This window comes from Oreochromis niloticus, linkage group LG17 (assembly GCF_001858045.2).
Source record: "Oreochromis niloticus isolate F11D_XX linkage group LG17, O_niloticus_UMD_NMBU, whole genome shotgun sequence".
NCBI lineage: Eukaryota > Metazoa > Chordata > Actinopteri > Cichliformes > Cichlidae > Oreochromis > Oreochromis niloticus.
The window spans coordinates 31,661,656-31,681,013 of NC_031981.2; the positions used below are offsets into that span (position 1 = coordinate 31,661,656).

At 41.8% G+C, this 19,358-nt stretch overlaps 1 protein-coding gene across 3 annotated transcripts; it reads right to left on the minus strand.

Moving 5' to 3' along the window:
• Positions 1 to 10,163: 10,163 nt before the first annotated feature.
• Positions 10,164 to 18,362, minus strand: LOC109195126 (nuclear cap-binding protein subunit 2-like). 3 transcript variants are annotated; one of them, XM_025899720.1, is made up of 4 exons: positions 18,214 to 18,362; positions 13,956 to 14,050; positions 13,691 to 13,824; positions 10,164 to 10,689 (listed from the first exon to the last, which is right to left on the minus strand). In XM_025899720.1, the coding sequence occupies exons 1-4, from the start codon at positions 18,262 to 18,264 to the stop codon at positions 10,682 to 10,684; spliced, it is 288 nt and encodes a 95-aa protein (XP_025755505.1). In that variant the 5' UTR covers positions 18,265 to 18,362; the 3' UTR covers positions 10,164 to 10,681. The 3 variants fall into 3 exon arrangements, 1 of the variants encoding a protein (XP_025755505.1); XR_002056801.2 differs by lacking the exon at positions 18,214 to 18,362 and having other exon boundaries at positions 13,975 to 14,078; XR_003214575.1 differs by lacking the exons at positions 10,164 to 10,689; positions 18,214 to 18,362 and adding an exon at positions 11,786 to 11,837 and having other exon boundaries at positions 13,975 to 14,078.
• Positions 18,363 to 19,358: the final 996 nt, after the last annotated feature.

Consider the following 19,358-nt stretch of genomic DNA (forward strand, 5'->3'; position numbering starts at 1 on the left):
GACACATCAGTAAGATTGCCGTAGAGGATTTCCTGTTCCAAATGTAGCCGGAAACATCCCACCATCCTGCACAAAGAAAGTACACCCTCTGAAAAGACCGACAGGAACATGCAGCCGCATGGAACACATTGGTGTCGAGTGGTCTACAGGGGCTGGAGACCAGGACTGCAAACTGCCCATTGTACCTGTCCAAGTAAAGTCAAAGAAGGAAGCAACATTATTGCAACACATGCTTTTTGGACAAGGGAGCACTGCAGTTCTGCACTGAGAGTCTAATGCGCAGACTACACCTTGAGGAAGGAAAGGAAACATCCTCCTGAGAACCATGGCCAAGAAAGAGTTGTGAGCAGCAACACTTTATCAGGACTGGAGGTTGCCGCTCTTGTGGGGACGAATTTCTGGAGCTGCCAAAAGTGTACACACAGGAGTCCATGCCTGTACATAAAGGAAATATTACAACACCAGGAGATATTGAAGGATGGCCACATTTAAACACATAAACTGCCTCAAATAAATGCAGGAATCGAACTTCTGATCGGAACAAACATTCCCAAAGCCTTGGAACCTCTGGAAGTGGTGTGTAGTGTTGATGGAGGACCGTATGCCGTAAGGACAAGGCTTGGCTGGACCATCAATGGGCCACTTTCAGGAAACTGTGAAGCTACAGGCGATCAGAAGCATCCACAAGTTACAGTCAACAGAATTTCTGTTGTCACGCTGGAGGAGCTTTGGCAGCAACAGTTCAAAATTGACTTTCCTGAGAGCAAAGTTGATGAACAGGTTGGATTGTCAAGAGAGGATCAGAGATTTCTGGAAATAGTGACTAACTCTGCCAAATATGTGGGTGGTCATATCCAATAGCATACCTTTCGGAATACCAGTATCAGTATGCCAAACAATAAGAAAGTTGTTCAACAACGTCTGCGCTTTCTAAAAAGAGATTGAGAGAGAGACAAAGTCTTCATGAATGAGCTCCTGGCTAAAGTTATGCTGAAAGGTCCCGGAAGAGGAGATCGATCGCAATGATGGCAAGCTGTGGTATATACCACACCATGGTGTTTACCATCCGACCAAGAAGAAACTCAGAGTTGTGTTTGACTGTGGAGTGAGCTATCATGGAACATCTTTAAACTCCCAACTCTTACAAGGACCTGATCTTACAAGCTCTTTAATAGGAGTGATCACAAGATTCAGGAAAGAGCCAGTTGTAATTATGGGAGATATTGAATCCATGTTCCATCAAGTCATGGTTCCAGCTGAAGATAAAGATCTATTGAGATTTCTCTGGTGGCCTAAAGGCGATCTGGAACAACCAACATCTGAATACAGGATGAATGTACATCTCTTCGGGGCAACTTCATCACCAAGTTGCGCCAATTTTGCACTCAGAAAGTGTGCGGATGACTTTGGACATCTCTACAGTGAGGAAGCTGTGAAGAAGTTGTTGCACTGTTTTATGTGGACGATTGTCTTGTGTCCGTTGGAACTGATGAGGAAGCAGTGTTAATGTACCAAGAGTTGGTTTCTTTATGTGCCAAAGGAGGATTTCTGCTCAAAAAGTGGATTACCAACAAGCCTGGAGTGCTGGAGGCCATTCCTGAAAGTCACAGAGCAACAGGCATGAAAGAGTTGAATATGGAATTGGATTCCTCAATGATTGAGCGAGTTTGGGTGTGGAGTGGTGCATAAAATCAGACTCCTTTAAGTTCAAGATTGTGCTTAAGGACAGACCACTCACCAGAAGAGGAATCCTTTCAATTGTCAGTTCTATCTATGATCCTCTTGGTATGCTAAGTCCTGTGGTCTTAACTGCTAAGAAAATCCTAAGAGATCTATGCAAGGAAGGAATCGGCTGGGACGATAATGTACCAGAACTGTTTTCCAAAAGATGGTTAACATGGCTCCAGCAGCTCCAGCTATTGAGCAAGTTTGAAGTGAGTCGATGTCTGAAACCTGATGGATTTGGAGAAATCACGAGTGCTCAGTTGCACCATTTCTGTGATGCCAGTGAGGATGGATATGGAACAGTGACCTATCTGCTGATTGAAACATCTGTTCAGAACAACACTGTGCGTTGTTATGGAAAGGCTCGTGTTGCTCCTCTTAAATCCTTTACCATCCGAGAATGGAGCTCATTGCAGCAACCATGGCCAGTCGATTAGATGTACTCTGGAGGAAAGAGCTGCAGATGGAACTTCTGGATTCTGTGTTTTGGACAGACAGTGCTTCTGTTCTTAAGTACATCAGGAGTGAGACTTCAAGATTCAAGGTTTTGTGTCCAACAGAGTTTCACAAATCTTAAGAGTTTCATCTTCCTCGCAATGGAGATATGTGGACACAGCCAGTAATCCAGCAGATATGGCCTCAAGAGGAGTGAAAGTCGATGTTTTTATGAAGAATGCAAAATGGTTGTCTGGGCCTCAGTATCTTCTACAATCTAGGAGTGAATGGCCTGTCTACCCAGATGATATCAGTCTGCTTTCATCTGATGATCCTGAGGTAAAAACAGTTGCCACAGTGAGTGTTGAGCAAGCTGGAGAAAATTCTGTTACTTGCTTGTTTAAACGTTTTTCTACCTGGACACATCTTAAGAAGTCAGTGGCATGGCTGCTGAAATTTAAGGACTTGCTTCTGTCCTTTGTGAAGAAAAGGAGAGAATTGTGTTCAAGCTTACCACAGTCAGAGGTCAGTAAAGAGCAACAGAAATCATTTGTGGAAGAAAGCTGAGGAACTTTAAGAGGACATCTGTGATTAAGAATCTTACAGTGGAAGATCTGGACAAAGCTGAGGTTGCCATCATCAAGTTCTGTCAGAGGATGAGATTTTCCTTGGAGCTTGTGAGTCTGGAGAAGGGACAACCCATTATAAAATCAAGTCCTCTTCGAAGACTCTGCCCACAGCTGCAAGATGGAATTCTCAGAGTGGGTGGGAGACTCAGTAGATCATCGATGCCAGTTGAGGTGAAACATCCCATAATACTAGCAAAGGATCAACACATCTCCGAGCTCTTGCTTAGACACATACATCAGGAAGTTGGACATGGTGGTCGTAACCACATGTTGTCTAAGCTAAGAGAAAAGTACTGGTTGATTGGAGCTAGTACAGCAATAAGAAAGTGTTATCTAAATGTGTCATCTGTCGACGTCTTAATGCTCCACCAGTGAATCAACAGATGGCGGATTTGCCCAATGAAAGAATCATTCCAGATGAACCTCCATTCACGCGGGTGGAGTGGATTACTTTGGACCCTTCAGTGTGAAAAGTAGGAGGAGCATGGTGAAGAGATATGGTGTTATATTACCTGCCTTGCTATCCGTGCTGTTCACATTGAGGTTGCTCCATCACTGGATACTGACTCTTTCATTAATGCGTTCAGACGTTTCAGTGCAAGAAGAGGTCAGGTTGGAGAACTGCGTTCTGATAACGGAACCAACTTTGTAGGTGCTGAACGTGAACTTAGAACTGCCATTGAACATTGGAACCAGGTGAAACTCAATGACGTCTTTCTGCAAAAGGGAGTTAAATGGACCTTTAATCCACCTGGAGGTTCACATCACGGAGGAACCTGGGAGCGACTGATAAGACTGGTTCGCAAAGTACTTAATTCCATAATGAAAGTACAAAACCTGGATGAAGAAGGTCTTCATACAGTACTTTGTGAGGTTGAAGCATCATTAACAGCCGCCCAATTACCAAAGCCTCAATGGATCCTAACGACCTGGAAGCTTTGACCCCTAATCATCTTCTTCTGTTAAAGACCTCCCCGATATTACCACCAGGAGTATTCCATTCCACTGATATGTACACACACAGAAGATGGAACAAGTCCAATACATGTCTGACTTGTTTTGGAAAAGATGGGTGAAGGAATACCTACTACAGCAACAGGAACGTCAGCGATGGATTGGAGTAAAGAGGAACCTCATCGTGGGAGATCTGGTTCTCATCATGGACAGTTCAGCACCTCGTAACTCTTGGCCAATGGGACGTGTGATAAAGACTTTTCCGGACCGAAGAGGATTTGTTCGTCAAGTTCGGATTAAGACTCAGACTAGTTGCCTGGATCGACCTATTACCAAGCTGTGTCTACTGCTGGAGGCAGATCACAGTTAAAGACTTTTAGATCCAATTATCAGACTTTGATTGTATTTGGACATAAAATGTCTCTCATTTTCTTTAAATGTAGACTTTAAGATTAGCTATAGGATTCCTGTGGGTAATATTGAAATACAGTAAATGATTGACTTTTCTCTGCATGTTTTATGTCTCCTACTTGGTTAATCTAGTAATTATTAGAAGGGGTCCTAATAATTAGGGGCTGGTGTGTAGGAGCCATAATTAAATATATAGAATTTTGATGATCACTGGGTTTTCATTTGTTTGGTTGTTATGGGAGTCACGTGGGTGCTAGCGGCGACATAAATGGGCGTTGTCAGTCTGTCATTCACGGGGGTTTGATTTGACAGAGAGGAGGCTGGGTAGCCGTAATTTTTGTTGACCGCTGCACAACATGTTTTGCTTTGTTACATTAGAGCCTGTGACGTTGTAAGAGTACAGATCGTGAGATGATCACATTACTCTGTTAACTCTCAAAGCACTTTAATAAATAAGCAAACAATTCCACCTTTCGCATTATTGCATAAGTTGACAGCGCGTCAGGCAAAGAGACAAGCTCCATCCCCGGCCTTTAGCGACTGTGGAAGTCGCTACAAACACACTCACCACCAAACAAATTTTATTTGATCATTTTACCACTTTTGAATTCCACGCTATTGTTTTTAGCAGCCCTCCAGTTTTATCTGTCACAATTTATAGACCACCTAAAGACAGTGCTGCTTTTATCAAGGAATTCTCAGAATTTTTAACAAACATACATTCAAAGTATAATATGATAATTTTAACCGGTGATTTTAACCTGCACATAGATAATCCTTCTGACCCTACATCAAAAGAATTCTTAAACATTCTTTACTGTATGGATTTTACCCAGCACGTCACGCAGCCGACTCACAACAGAGGACACACTCTGGACCTGGTCATCACCCATGGGCTGTCCACCAGTGTGTCCTCTGTTGTTGACTTGGCTGTCTCTGACCACTACTGTGTGTTTTTTAACATCACCGGTTTTATTCAGCGCGAGACCTCGGTGCGAACTGTGAGGAGGCGCTATCTAACCTCTGAAGTGGCTGCAAATTTTACCAGGGTTTTAGACGAATGCCCCCCTGTGATTCTACCTGCACCCTGTGATTTTATTTTTAATCATTTTAACCTCAAACTGAAGAAAAGCCTTGACTCCGTTGCTCCACTCACCACCAAAAAGATTAACGTAAAACGTGTATCACCCTGGAGAAACGAAGAAGTCAAAAAATTCAAAAGAAATTGCAGGGCAGCAGAAAGGAGATGGAGGAAAAATAAAAATGCAATCAACCATCAAATACTTTGCGAGCAACTTAAAATTTACAATAATACACTAAGGCAGAGGTTCCCAAAGTGTGGGGCCCGCCCCCTAGGGGGGCGCAGAGCCATTGCAGGGGGGGCGCGGTATGAAAAGAAAAAAATAAATAAAAGAGTGCTTGGATACTGTGGACAGGTTTTTGACGGGGCTCCCACACAAACGCAAAGCAGGAGATGAAGCATCGCCAAATATGTTTCCAAACCAACTTCCTTCCAAGCCAAAGACTAGAAAATATGGTGAAGCATATCTTCCCTTTGGCTTCACCTGCACAAGTGCCAAGGTAGGTCTCCCCTGCAGAATTAGTTTCCCTGCGTCGGGAGCAGCGCTAGGTTCTCCAAATCACGGACAAACAGGATCCCACATTCTTGATTTTTAGTTCACAAACACTTCTTGTAATAACTAACTACTCCTGACATTTTGGACATGTTAGCTCTTTATGCAGTAAAGTTACAGTGGGATACGAATAATATCAGGCTGATCCTGCCGTAATTTGTTCCCCCTGTTCAAATCACGGACAAACAGTATCCCACAGCTGTTTATGTGTTTAAACCCATTTTGCACAGAGAGACATTTTTTGAAAAATGTATTGACAGCAATGTTGAATATTATTACACAGGAAAAAAATAACTACACGTAAAATAATCACACAGTGACGCCTCTGCCTTTCTAAATGCAGGGACAGTAACTGTGTGTGTGTATGTAAGCGTGTAAAACCTGAAGATAGTCAGATTAACAGTATTTTGTCTCTATCTGCCATTCTGCAATTCATCTCATGTAAACAATAACGTGGCGCACAGCGTGACGTGAAAAGAGGCACATACCTTTGGCGTTGCGTGACGAACTCTGTAATCCTCGTCCACACATAAACGCAAAAAGGAGTTTTAAATAATCTCCGTTTTCGGTGAATCGCAACGCCGTTTACGTGTTGACGAAAGGCCCAAACGCACAGAAACAGCTGCGTTTCAAAAATACCGGTGTAGGTGTGGACGCAGCGTAAAAGAGTTAGTAGTATATTTTATTACTGCCTGTAATTTATTGCCGTTTACTTGTATTTGCTTAATCATTTACTAAATGTTTGAGGTGTGAAATAAACCGCAATGGAGCAAAATATGGGTGTGTGTGTTTGGAGGATGTGTTTGTGCGCGGGGGGGCGAACATTTTTCTTGTAAAAAAGGGGGGCTGGCAAAAAAGTTTGGGAACCACTGCACTAAGGAATTCAAGAAATTCATACTTCGCCAAAATAATCAGTAATAACAAAAATAATCCCAAGGTCCTCTTCTCCACCATAGATCATTTATTTAACCTGATTTTAACAGCTCCCAAAGAACCCCACAGACTCACTCTGTGAGCAGTTTGCAGACCACTTCAGGGGAAAAATCAACACCATCAGATGTGATATTTTATCTTCTCGTGATATGATTTAAACACATCTGAGGGCTCGATTGTACCTGAGGAGACACTGGACAGCTTTGTCCTGGTTAATGCTGAGAACCTTAAGAAAGTTTTCTCCACAGTGAGACTCACCACATGTCTTTTAGATCCAATCCCCTCTTCACTTTTTAAACACTTTATGGATGTTTTGAAGCGGAGCTTTTATACATGATGAATTGCTCTCTTCAGTTGGGTGTCTTCCCTGCTGCTTTTAAAACGGCGGTGGTGAGGCCCCTTCTGAAGAAGAGCAATTTGGATTGCAATGATTTAATAACTACAGACCTGTATCCAACTTACCATTTTTAAGTAAAATTTTAGAAAAACTTGTTTTTACTCAGATTAATGATTTTTGATTGATAAACAGATCCTAGAAATATTTCAGTCTGGATTTCGGGTGAACCACAGCACAGAGACCGCTCTCCTAAAGGTTTTAAATGATCTTAGATGTAACTGGGACTCCCAAAAGCTCTCAGTCCTGGTGCTACTGGATCTAAGCGCAGCCTTTGATACAGTAGACCACGCTATACTTTTAAACAGACTGAAACACATGGTGGGCCTCTCTGGTGCTGTACACAACTGGTTCACTTCCTATCTCTCAGACAGAACTTTTATGGTGTGTATGGATACATGCTCCTCTAAGATCCATAAAATGACATGTGGTGTGCCTCAAGGGTCGGTTTTAGGCCCTGTACTTTTTAATTTGTATATGCTCCCTCTTGGCAGTGTCATCAGGAGGCATGGAGTGAACTTCCACAGTTACGCTGATGATACTCAGCTGTATATCTCCGTGTCTCCTGATGACACCAGACCAATGGATGCCCTTTTTAACTGTATTCTAGATATAAAATCTTGGATGGCAGAAAACTTTTTACAGCTTAACCAGGACAAAACTGAAGTTTTAATCATCGGTCCTGAGGCTCAGAGAGAGAAACTCTTGTCTAAATTACAGGCATTTTCACTATGCCCTTCACTACAAGTGAAAAACCTGGGTGTTATTCTTGACTCTGAGCTTGGTTTTATCCCACATATTAAACACGTAACCAAAATTGGATTTTATCATCTAAAAAATATAGCCAGAGTCCGCCCTATTCTCTCTCGGGCCAACACGGAGATGCTGATGCATGCTTTTATTACCAGTCGCATTGATTACTGTAATGCCCTGCTCTCTGGTCTCCCCAAAAAGAATATTTCACCTTTACAACTTTTACAAAACTCTGCAGCTCGTGTGCTGACGAAGACCAGAGGCGGGCCCACATTACACCGGTTTTACAATCGCTGCATTGGCTCCCCGTGTGTTTCAGGATCGATTTTAAAGTTCTTTTATTGGTTTTTAAATGTCTTAATGGTCTTGGGCCTTCTTATCTTTCAGATCTGCTTTTACCATATGAACCCTCGCGTACCCTGAGGTCCTCTGGTACTGGCCTTTTGATTGTTCCTAAAGTCAGGACACATACTCACGGAGAGGCAGCTTTTCAGTGGTATGGTCCTCGACTGTGGAACAGCCTGCCGGAGGAGCTCAGGGCCGCAGAGAACGTACATGTTTTTAAGAACAGGCTCAAGACCCACCTTTTTAATTTAGCTTTTAACTAACGTTTATTTATTTTATGCTTATTTATTCTATCCTGTTATTCTATTTATATTATTAATTTAGTTTTACCTAATATTTATTGATTTTATTCTTATTCATTTTTATCTTCTTACTCTGTTTATACTTATATTTATATTGTATCCCACTCTTATTTATTTTATCTTTTTATCCTGTTTATATTCTTATTAGGTCATATCTCCAGTGTTTCCTCGGAGGGGGCTCTCTGCACCGGGGCTGTGATCGACCGTGGCTGCTGGGGCTCTGTGGATCCTCTCAGCCTGGCTGGGGGCTTCTTTGCCTCCCTCCTGCTGTGTGCCCAGCCTGGAGGCTGCGGTCTGTGACCGGCTCCCGGTGCAGACAGCTCCCTGTGATAGTGTTTCCTCACTTGGCTAATGCGTACCCAGCCCAATTTTACTCTTTAAGTGTGTGTGTGTGTGTGTGTGTGTGTGTGTGTGTGTGGGGGGGGGGGGGGGGGGGGGGGGGGGGGTGTTAGTAATGTGTATATCCATGACCGTTTCTGTTAATGAGAGTGTGGGGAATGAGTGGGAGGGTGGGGTGGGCTGCTTTTAACCATGTAAAGCACTTTGTGCTACAGTTTTTTTTTTTTTGTATGAAAAGTGCTTTATAAATAAAGATTGATTGATTGATTTCATAACTGCCATAGTTTCGGTGCAGATCAAACAGACACACGTCCCCTTGAATTCTTTGAAGAAATATTCAATCTCTCACCGTGTCTGAAATTTTCTGCACTCACTTTCTACCTTTCGCTTCTTTGGTTCTGCCATGTTTAGTAACTTGGGGTAAATTTCTTCTGTGATTGTCCTTTTTGGTGGAGCAACTGCCTTGATCAACAGTAGCTCCCTCTGGTGTTAAAACTAAGAAGTGCAATACACTCAAGCAAAAGTTGAAGTGCGGGCCATATTCTATTCTATTTATAAAATTATTGCGGGCCAATTAAAAATGGCCCGCGGGCCGGAGTTTGGACACCCCTGGTTTAATGTGTATATCCAAAATGTACTACTTCTCTTTTTATTGCTGGATTTCTTTCATTTTATTAAGCTCACATTATGACCACTAGCCTAACATTGCATTGGTCCCCTTGTGCTGCCCAAGCTGCCCTGATGAAAGTAACATCCACATGGATGGCATGAACCAAGGTTTCCCAGCAGAACATTGCCCAAAGCAACACACTGCCTACACAGACTTGCTTCACTCCCCACGTGCATCAATGTGTCTTTGCCACCCAGGACCCTGTCGCTGGTTCGCCATGGTTCCTTCCTTAAACCACTTTTAGTAGATACTGCCCGCTGCAGGCCGGGAACACCCCACAAGCGATGCACTTTTTGAGATGCTCGAAGCTAGCCGTCACAATTTGGCCCTTTTCACTAACATTGCTATTTTTGTCCATTTTTTCGTGCTTCTAACACATCAGCTTTAAGGACAAAATATTAACTTTCTTCCTAATATATCCCACCCACTAACAGATGCCATGATGATGAGATAAGAGTTATATATGTCTCTGTACACACACACACACACACACACACACCACACACACACACACACACACACACACACACACACACACACACCACACACACACACACACACACACACTATATTTATCTATATCCATCTGTCTGCGACAGATAATACCAAACCAAACAGATTTCACAAAATGGCATCAAATTTCAAAAAACAAGACTTTATTTTAAAAAGTATGCACAGTTTTGGACAAAATTTCATTCATGGAACAGCACTGCATCTTCACTACTTCAGGTAGTTATTTGAACATGACACAGAAAATCAAGACAACTTTATCAGAGCCTTTCCAGCCTGCAGGAAAATCAATGGCATTTCTTTACACAGAATAATAAACATCAACAAATATCACATGTCAACCGTGTAGTTGCAGAGACAGGCAGAGCAAAAACCAGGCCTCAAAAACAAATAAATAACATTTGCTCACACCTGGATCCAGTAGTCCGAGCTGGACTGCTGCAGAGGGCTTTCATGACAAAACTTCTAATCTGTGGTAGCTTGCTTGACCTTGTGGGAGAGTTAATCTGGAGCAGGACTAACAGCTGGGACTCTGTAGTCCAGGCAGACTGCTGTGGTGTTTATTCTAAAAACTATTGCGCCCCTCTGCGGGTCGATGCTGCTGAGCCAGTTACCGTAACTGTCTCTCGCTGGGTCGTAATCATCTCTCACCTACCTACACAGTTACACACAGAAACACAAAGAGGGGGGAAGAGAGCATAAATCAATCACTTGTTCAACTGAGACTAACACACTCTACCCAACACTGTAAAATCAGCATCCAACTGATTTTGGTAATATTTGTCATTGTTGTACTTAAATTTGTAAACCTTGTTTCAAACGGCATGATTAAAGACATTCTTTTGTTTCTATTCTCCTTCCCGGCCTGTCGAATGGTGGGCGAGGCTATAGTGTTAACTCCAGGCGCACTCTATGTAAGGTTCTGGTTTCCTTATTTGGTAAGCAATGTTACTTCCTGCCCTTTGTGGGCTCACATGTGTTTGTATATGGTGGACCGTTAAGCCACCCTTGAATCATACTGCTGGGTGTTTGTAGAAAAGGAAAATCCAAACAATAATCAGGTCCTTTGCCCAGTATTTCCTGTCAAGTTTACGCTCCCAGAAAGCTTGACAAAATAAAACATGATTATGTTTAGGGATGGGTACCGGTAACCGGTGTCGACATAAACGGTAGTAACCATACCGAAAAGCAGCGCACATTTCGGTGCTTTTTTTTTCCCTGAGATATCATACACTTCAGATTCTAGCCAATCATTTTACCTTTCCAAAGACAGTAGGTGGCCCCAGGTACGTACGTTCTTTTAGAGCAGAGCTACAGATTAAAAACGCCCAAGGCGAAGCGGTCAAAAGTCTGGCTGTACTTCACAGCAAAAGATGCAAACTCAGCAGCCTGCAACAAGTGCTTTAAGGTGATACTGTGAAAAGGAGGTAACACCTTGAATCTGCTGAAACACCTGGCGACGCATAGCGTTTTTTTTTAAAGCTGAGAAATGCACTGTACCTACCACAGGTGTGGTGCCTGTTATCGGACCCGGAGTTAGCAACACCCTCCAAGAACCTGAAGAGGAGTGTCCTGGCCCCGAGCCCCGCCAGTGTAGCAGACATGATGACGGATGATGATGGCAGCAGCAGTCGTTCTTCTCTGGGCGAGTAGCTTAATGTTGTTTGTGTGTAATTTACGTTGAGTAGGCTAACTATGTTATTAAATTAATGCATGTAAGGTGAACTAGCAAACACCGTCGTAGTTACATGCGACTGTCTTCTTGTTTGATGGCAGATGCTCCCTTCACCCTGGCCAAAAAGGCTAAAATGACCAAAGAAAAAGTGGAAAGCAGCTAAACATGAGAGGTTTTTGGACAAAGTTTGTGTTCTCCATTCTTTAAGCACCGGCACTGTTTCAAAAGAACCGGTTTGGCACCGGTATCAGATAAAACCTAAACGATACCCATCCCTAATTATGTTACATTGTGTTTGTTAACAGCATAATATATCCACTCATTTTGCTAATGCATTACTACGGTAATGCCATCTTTTTAAAGGCCATGGGTATTCATGCATAATTTATTTTCTAAAGTTCTAAATATCATACTAGCGTATTCAAATGCCATGATAAAGTGTATTTACTCAAATGGCATTCAAAAAGTATGTGTCATTTTTTTAAAATGTCATAGTATGCTGCATTTTATATTGTTGTCCAAAACATCTGCAGTGCAGAGATTGTTAAAGTGTTCAATGACAGAAAGTGATCATCATGATGATTGACAGTCAGGCAAAAAGGATCAGCCAAACCTGAGCTCTCAACTTCATTGTGTTCAGGAATCCAACGCTCCAAAGTAATTGAAACTATTACAATCACCAATTAAGTGTCCCTGCTTTGGTAAGCTCACTTGTAAATTGTATGACTAAAATAAGTAAGATACTCATCTGATCTGATATGGATTTGAAAAGCAGACGCAAGCATTTCTGGATTGAAGTTGCTGATCTGGATGTTTAGTAACCCCAGCAAAGGGGTATAAAAACTCTGATCACACAATCAGTAAAAAAAAAAAAAAAAAAAAAAAAAAAAGGAACCCAAAACATTAAAAATTAGACAGAAACAATATTTTTATGAAAGTTGCAGGTTATATAGGGTTAGAACCACAACAGCTGGATCTATTGGAGGCTTCTTTTGTTTAAATAAACAAGATGAATTGTTTAAATTATTCCAGGCAGCTGAGCTCTAAAGCCCAGATCAGAGATATCTTCAATGTCCTTTAACATTACTTGAGTCGTGGGTTAATATCTTTTTACATTAGTTCTAATACGAGTGCAGTTTCGTACTCACAGAACTAACTTTTAGCTTTGTAGTTTACTCCAATTAAAAAAACAAAACCAAAAACCCAGCAGTTGGCATCTACAGCAGTAGGGCTGTTCGATATAACAATATATATCGGATGAAAATATAAAAACGTCTATCATTTCATTTTACGCTATCGTTTGTTTCGTGGTGTTGCAAAATAAACTGCTTACGGCAATATTTTTTCATAGTTTTGATGGTCACTGTAGTAGCTATATTAATTTCTTAAAGTTCTTTCTTTCTCTTATATTTAATACAACCACACTAGTGACGGACAAGCGCCTATGTTTATGCGCTGTCGTTAGCAACAAGGACGGTAAAACCACCGTGTGTCCGCTTGTTTATTTTCCACGTAAACCTTTCACAATAAAGCTCAAGATCCTGTTGAGACTTTTAAAATAAACTGAATCACACGAAAGAGTATGCAGAGTGTTTACAGATGAGAAGCAAAAAAAGAGCCGTCAGGTGCTAAAAAATAAACCTTAGACTCAAACGTTAGAACAGGCTTTTCCCCGCAGCACGCTCTGTAATAAATACTCACAAAGAAACCGTCGGGCATTACAACTTATGTCTAAAATTTATCGTTTCATGCGTCGGTTAAAACACTGACTCCAGGCACACGACGCACAGCTGGAAACACTTCACGCAAGTCGAGCTGCCCGAGATTCACAGAATTTACAGAAAATGTTACATTTTTGTGATTTATATCGTTATCGGGAGGATAGATGTCTTATATCGGGATGAGATTTTGGTCATATCGCACAGCCCTACACAGCCGATTACTTCCACATTTATAAAAGTACTCATATCCTAACCCTCACCTGTCCTCCTGATTTGCCACGACCGAACTGCCTTCATCCTTGAAGCATCCCAGTCTGTCCTGATGATGCTGTTATCCAGCCGTGTGCCATTAATGAAGCGCAAGGCATGCTCTGCATCTGCACAGGTGTAGTATCTGGGACAGCATTAAGGCACAACATGTGTAAATCATGACGTACTGGTAACTTCAATTTCTAAGTGCATGGCAGCCAGTCAAATTACTGACTCAGTATATTTTAGCATGAATTAAACATTTTTAAATGATACTCGACAAAGCAGAATCCACAAGCAGTCTTCTTGGTTTCGTCCAGGCCAATGATGATACGTGTGACATCTCCACTTTTAGAAAACAGCTTGTGCACCTGTTAACAGTGGCCCAAAAAAAAATAAAACAAAATAAAAAAAAAAAAAGTTGGAAAACTTCAGAAAATTTAATAAGAAAATATCTCCTGTGAATTTCCCAACTCTGGGATTGATCTTATGATAAACATTAAAACACTATCAGAAAAATTAACACTGAAAATATGTTTATTATGTGTTTTTGACATATAATTTTCTTATGTGCGACGTATTGACGTTCAGTTTTTTTCCATCATATTTTTCACCCCTGGAGCACAAAGACAGCTTCAGTGCAGTGCTGCTGAAAGTGTCAAGCTGCTGGTGGACTGTCAACGACATTGATTGGCTGCGTATATACGAATGTGAATCGCATTATTGGCTGAACTATGGGATAAGGTGGCATCGTTCTAATCCCATATGGGAGCAGCCAGGCACTTACTGACTAACACTGCAAAACAGAATTGTTAAAGTATTAATTTTAATTTCAATTCAGGTTAGATTTTTTTTGTGCGCAACGCAGATTTTCTGTGAGCAGAGACCATGCCAGCAGTGCGCAATTGCGCACGTGCGCAGCTTAGAGGGAACATTGCTTGTTGCATTAGAGCCTGTGATGTTTTAAGAGTTTGAATCGCGAGCCGATCACATTGCTCTGTCAAGTTTTCAAGCACTTTAATAAACAAGCAAGCAATTCCACCTCTCACATTATTGCGTAAAGTTGACAGCGCGTCAGGCAAATAGGCAGGCTCAATCCCCGGCCTCTAGCGACTGTGGAAGTCGCTACACTCCTCTTCTTTTCTCTCTTTTTTTTAAACTGAGCACCTGATGGCTTTGAACTTTTCTTGTCCATCTTGGTTTTTAATTTTGCACTCCAGTATGAACACCCATCCCCCAACTCGAGGATCACCACAACATAACCTAACAGACCTACACCTTAGTTCACAGATTCGCTTTGTCTAGGGTTTATTTCTGGGATTTCACACAACCCAGGATTCGGATCATGAATACATAATGGGCTTGGATTTACAACATTATGAATGAAATGTGCTCTATTTGGGAGCAGCAGGTCTCCCTCTCCTTTCCACGGGTTGTGTGTGACACTTTAAATCAACAAAATATAAAATATTCATTTTAAATTGTTATTGATCCCTTTACCCCGAGTCCTAAATTGTATATTTATTTTTTTACTCTTGAATATTTATTGTTCGTTTACTTGCACTGCTGTAACTGGAGCCTCGTCGTCTCGTCTCTCTATATACTGGACTGTATGTAGCTGAGATGACAATAAAGTTTACTTTGACTTCAGCAGCGAGCAGGCGCACTGAGGGCGCACTTTATAGAATTTCAAAAAAAACATCGGTGCAAATTATAAGTCTGTATCATAATGTCTGGTGTTTTCGTGTTGTTGGTTTGTTTTATTTTGCGAGTTGGTTATTAGATGGTGCTCCAGCCAGCCAGAGAATCCCCCGCCGCCCCGCCCTCTCCTCCCTGTGCCGCAAGCAGCAGGCGCACCTCGCAAACGGAGGGCGCCCTTACTCCCAGCAAATGGGCGATAGAAAACCGATCGGTGCCTATGCCATCCCCAATATGCGCTGGCATGATGTCGGAGCAGCATGAGTACGAGCAAATTTATTTATTTATTTTGCCCGTGATGCCGCTCCAACCACGATGACGCCCCGGGCAACCGCCCGTGTCGCCCCGCCCGTATCTAAAACCGCTACTGCCTGTGAACAACACTGGCGTGGTGTTAATTGTTTGCTGTTTTCGCGATCGCGTCGCGCGCGAGAATATCACCAGGTAAACATTTTTAAACATTTTGTTGTTCAACAGCATCAAGACTGACAAAGTGTGTTTGAGATAACCTCACAAGTGTCACAGATGACACAAATGGCGGTTTTTTGTTTTGTTTTGTTTTGCTTTGTTTTTTTGCTGGTTTGTCGGTAGCAGCTCCTGAAACGCAAGTGTGCCACACATCTGTTGACCAAATCCAGTTAATCTAAGCGCCAGTTAATCTGGAACACCGGTCCGAGTGTGCGGTGAACTGAACTACAGGTAAGAAGTTATGACCTGCAGTCTATCTGAGTCACATATAAACCAAGTTTAGGTGGAGTTTATTTTCCTTGTGCTGACTTTTTACAGTCAGTTACAATAACTCGTACTGCGTACTAGCTAGCATGACAGAGTTTCTATACAGCTGGGTGGGTGCTATGATGTTACTGATAGTGAACTTTATTTTATTCATAAGGTTAGTTAGTAGAGTTGCCAATGGCTCCTTAAAAATGGAATGGTCCCTCATTCAGAGAAAATATTACGCGTTTCGTATTGAGCTGAGAAGCGACGCAGTTTGTCCCGTACTTTAGCTATAATGAAAAAGAGACACAAAGCTGCAGTTATTCTGTCTTTAGGCTGCACAGCTGCCTCTTCTCTCACTCTCTCCCCCTCCCTCCCCTGTTTCTACTTCAATCATGAAACTGATCAATGATCAGCTGATCGCTTTTCTCTCTGGTTTGTTTATCGCCCACTTTGCGCCAGAAAGAGAAAACCAGCGGATGTCGCGGTAAACAACAGCAGCACGTTTAAGCTTGATCAGCTGTTAGAACTGATTTAATATTACTTTCTAGTATCAGCTGATGTTTGCTGGAGCCACAGCCTTAAAAGCTGCTGGTCATGATGTCGGTTTGGATATGTGGTGGCAATTATCTGAATCTTTCGAACAAAGTTTTTATCTCATGTAAAATGTATAGAAATCATACATATACCAACAAGACAGTGTGAGACAATAAAATGTTGTGGTCTATAGTGTCAAAAGCAGCTGTTAGTTCAAGGAGGACAAGAACAACATGATTACCAGAGTCACAGGTAAGGAAGATATCATTAAAATCCTTTAAGAGTGCTGACTCAGTGCTATGAAAGTTTTTAAAACCTGATTGGAAGACCTCTAAGATACCGTTCTCATTTAAAAAAATCCATCAATTGGCAATGTACAATTTTCTCTAAAATTTTCGACATAAAAGACAACTTGGAGATAGGCCTGTAGTTAGCCAATACAGTGTGGTCCAGGGCAGGTTTCTTAAGCAAGGGTTGTACTATTTCATGCTTAAAATTAGCAGGGACTACACCAGATATTAAACTGCTGTTTATAACAGTAAGAACAGCCTATGCTAGCAAAAATCTCCTTAAAAAATCAGGGTGGGACAGGATCATTTGGGGAACCAGAGGGCATCCTCTAAATAAGAAAGAGTCACAGGCTCAAACTGGTTAAAAACAGCAGAGCAAGGGATCAAGACAGAGGGGTCAGACTCAGGGGAAGAATGAAGCACCTGAAGTTTGTCCCTCTTCCATCTGCGTTCAGCTTCACCAGACATTAGTAGCTTTTAAGTTGTTTACATATCATTTATATTTTTACCAGTCGTTGTTGAGAATTTTAATAGTACTTTTTGTAGTATAGTTTCTCAACAGTACTTGTTTGTTTTAATTTTTTACTGGTTTGTGTACACTTTTAATTAAGATTTTTCTAAAAAAAAAAAAATGGATCAAATTCATTTTCTATAAGCATTTTCTATTTAATTATAAAATTCCTCCTAATTATGTCCTGGGATTTAACTATTTAATTATAAAAAAGGAAACATCACAAAAAACACTTAAGGTCATGAAAATTAATTGAGATTTAGCAATTCAGTGACGCATCCACCTTCTTTATTGAAAAGTATCGATATCGGTATGAGCGATACTGGCCCGTATTTACTTGGTATTGGATCGATACCAAAATATCCAGCCGTCACTAGAAGAGAAAACAGACTCCTCATCAATCAACCTGCCCAGGCACACCTGTTCCCACCACGCCTCTGCGCCTCCCCTTCGAGCTCACTGCGTCACACCTCCTCTGCAGACCCGAGACCACACCTCCGCAACACAAATATTTAAGTTAAAAACAAAAATCTGATGTCTGAATCATTTCTAATGAGGTACTGTTCACAAAGATGTTCACTAACGCACTCACAAAGTACAGCTGCAGTTAACAACAAAATGAAATAGTAAGGTTAAGAGAGAAACATTTTCCCAAATGTACGGGAATGTCCCAAATGTTTGGGGGTTTTTTTGTTTTGTTTTTTTACTTTCTGCTTTGTTAATGAAAATGTATCGATAGCATGTTATACTCATAAGACCAACCATTTTAGTACATAATCACCTGTGATTTAAAATGCCTTGTTCCCTCTGAGTGAGTGGATAAGTGCACCATGTCATGATATCTTTGTCATCAGGGCTGACAGAAATCACGGTTGGAAATGAGTGCTGGACCCACTTGTCACAACAAACCCCTGCAAGATGGTGCGATGGAAAGCTGTAATTTAGAATCAAATGAAAGGATGGCTGACAACGGAAGACGTGTATTCGTGAGCTCTCGGCGGTAGGCCCAGGAATTTATCTTTATCCTGATTTGCCCTCATATAACTCTGGACCATAGTAAGAGGCAAAGTTACTAAGTAAATTTATGTATGGCAAGTTATAATTTGCGATACTCAAAACGAAAGAAAACGGCTAAAACTTCAGGGCACCTGCACATATCAGCAACAAGAAATATGGCGGATGGGAAGGAGGAATTGCCAATTAACAAATTACTCAATGCTATCAAGGAAACTAAGGAGGACCTCACGAACCACATTGACAAAAAAACGGCCGACATACAAACAACCCTGACGAAGATTGAATCCTCTCTTAATGCGCTTTCTGAGCAGGTTGAGGAGATGGAGGCGCGAGTGAGCGCAAACGAAGACGACATTAAAGATGCACACAACCGTGTTGATAAAATGGATAAACTGACAACGCAACTCAAAGACAAAATCGACGACTTGGAAAACCGCAGTAGAAGGTCCAACCTTAGGATACTGAATATCCCGGAGCAAGCAGAAGGCCGCGACGCTGTTGGATTTTTGGAGAAATTTATACCACAAATCCTGGGGAATGATAACTTTACCTCACACATTACTCTTGAAAGAGCGCACCGCGTCGGGAAGAAGTCTGACAGACCACGGCCTCTCATCGCTAAGTTCCTGAACTTCAGAGACAAAGAAAAAGTCCTCCGACTGGCTAGAAGTAGGGGAGAAATGACATATGAGAATAGGAAAATATCTTTTTTCCCGGATTACAGCGCAGACCTGCAGCGCAGAAGAGATGAGTTCCGTGACGTGAAACAGAGACTGCGAGAGAAGGAGATTGAATATGCTCTGATGTACCCAGCGCAACTTCGCGTCAGGCACCAGGGATCTATCAAAATTTTCTCCACTCCTGCCGAAGCACAACGTTATCTGAAAGATCTTCCGAGTGAGTAGACTA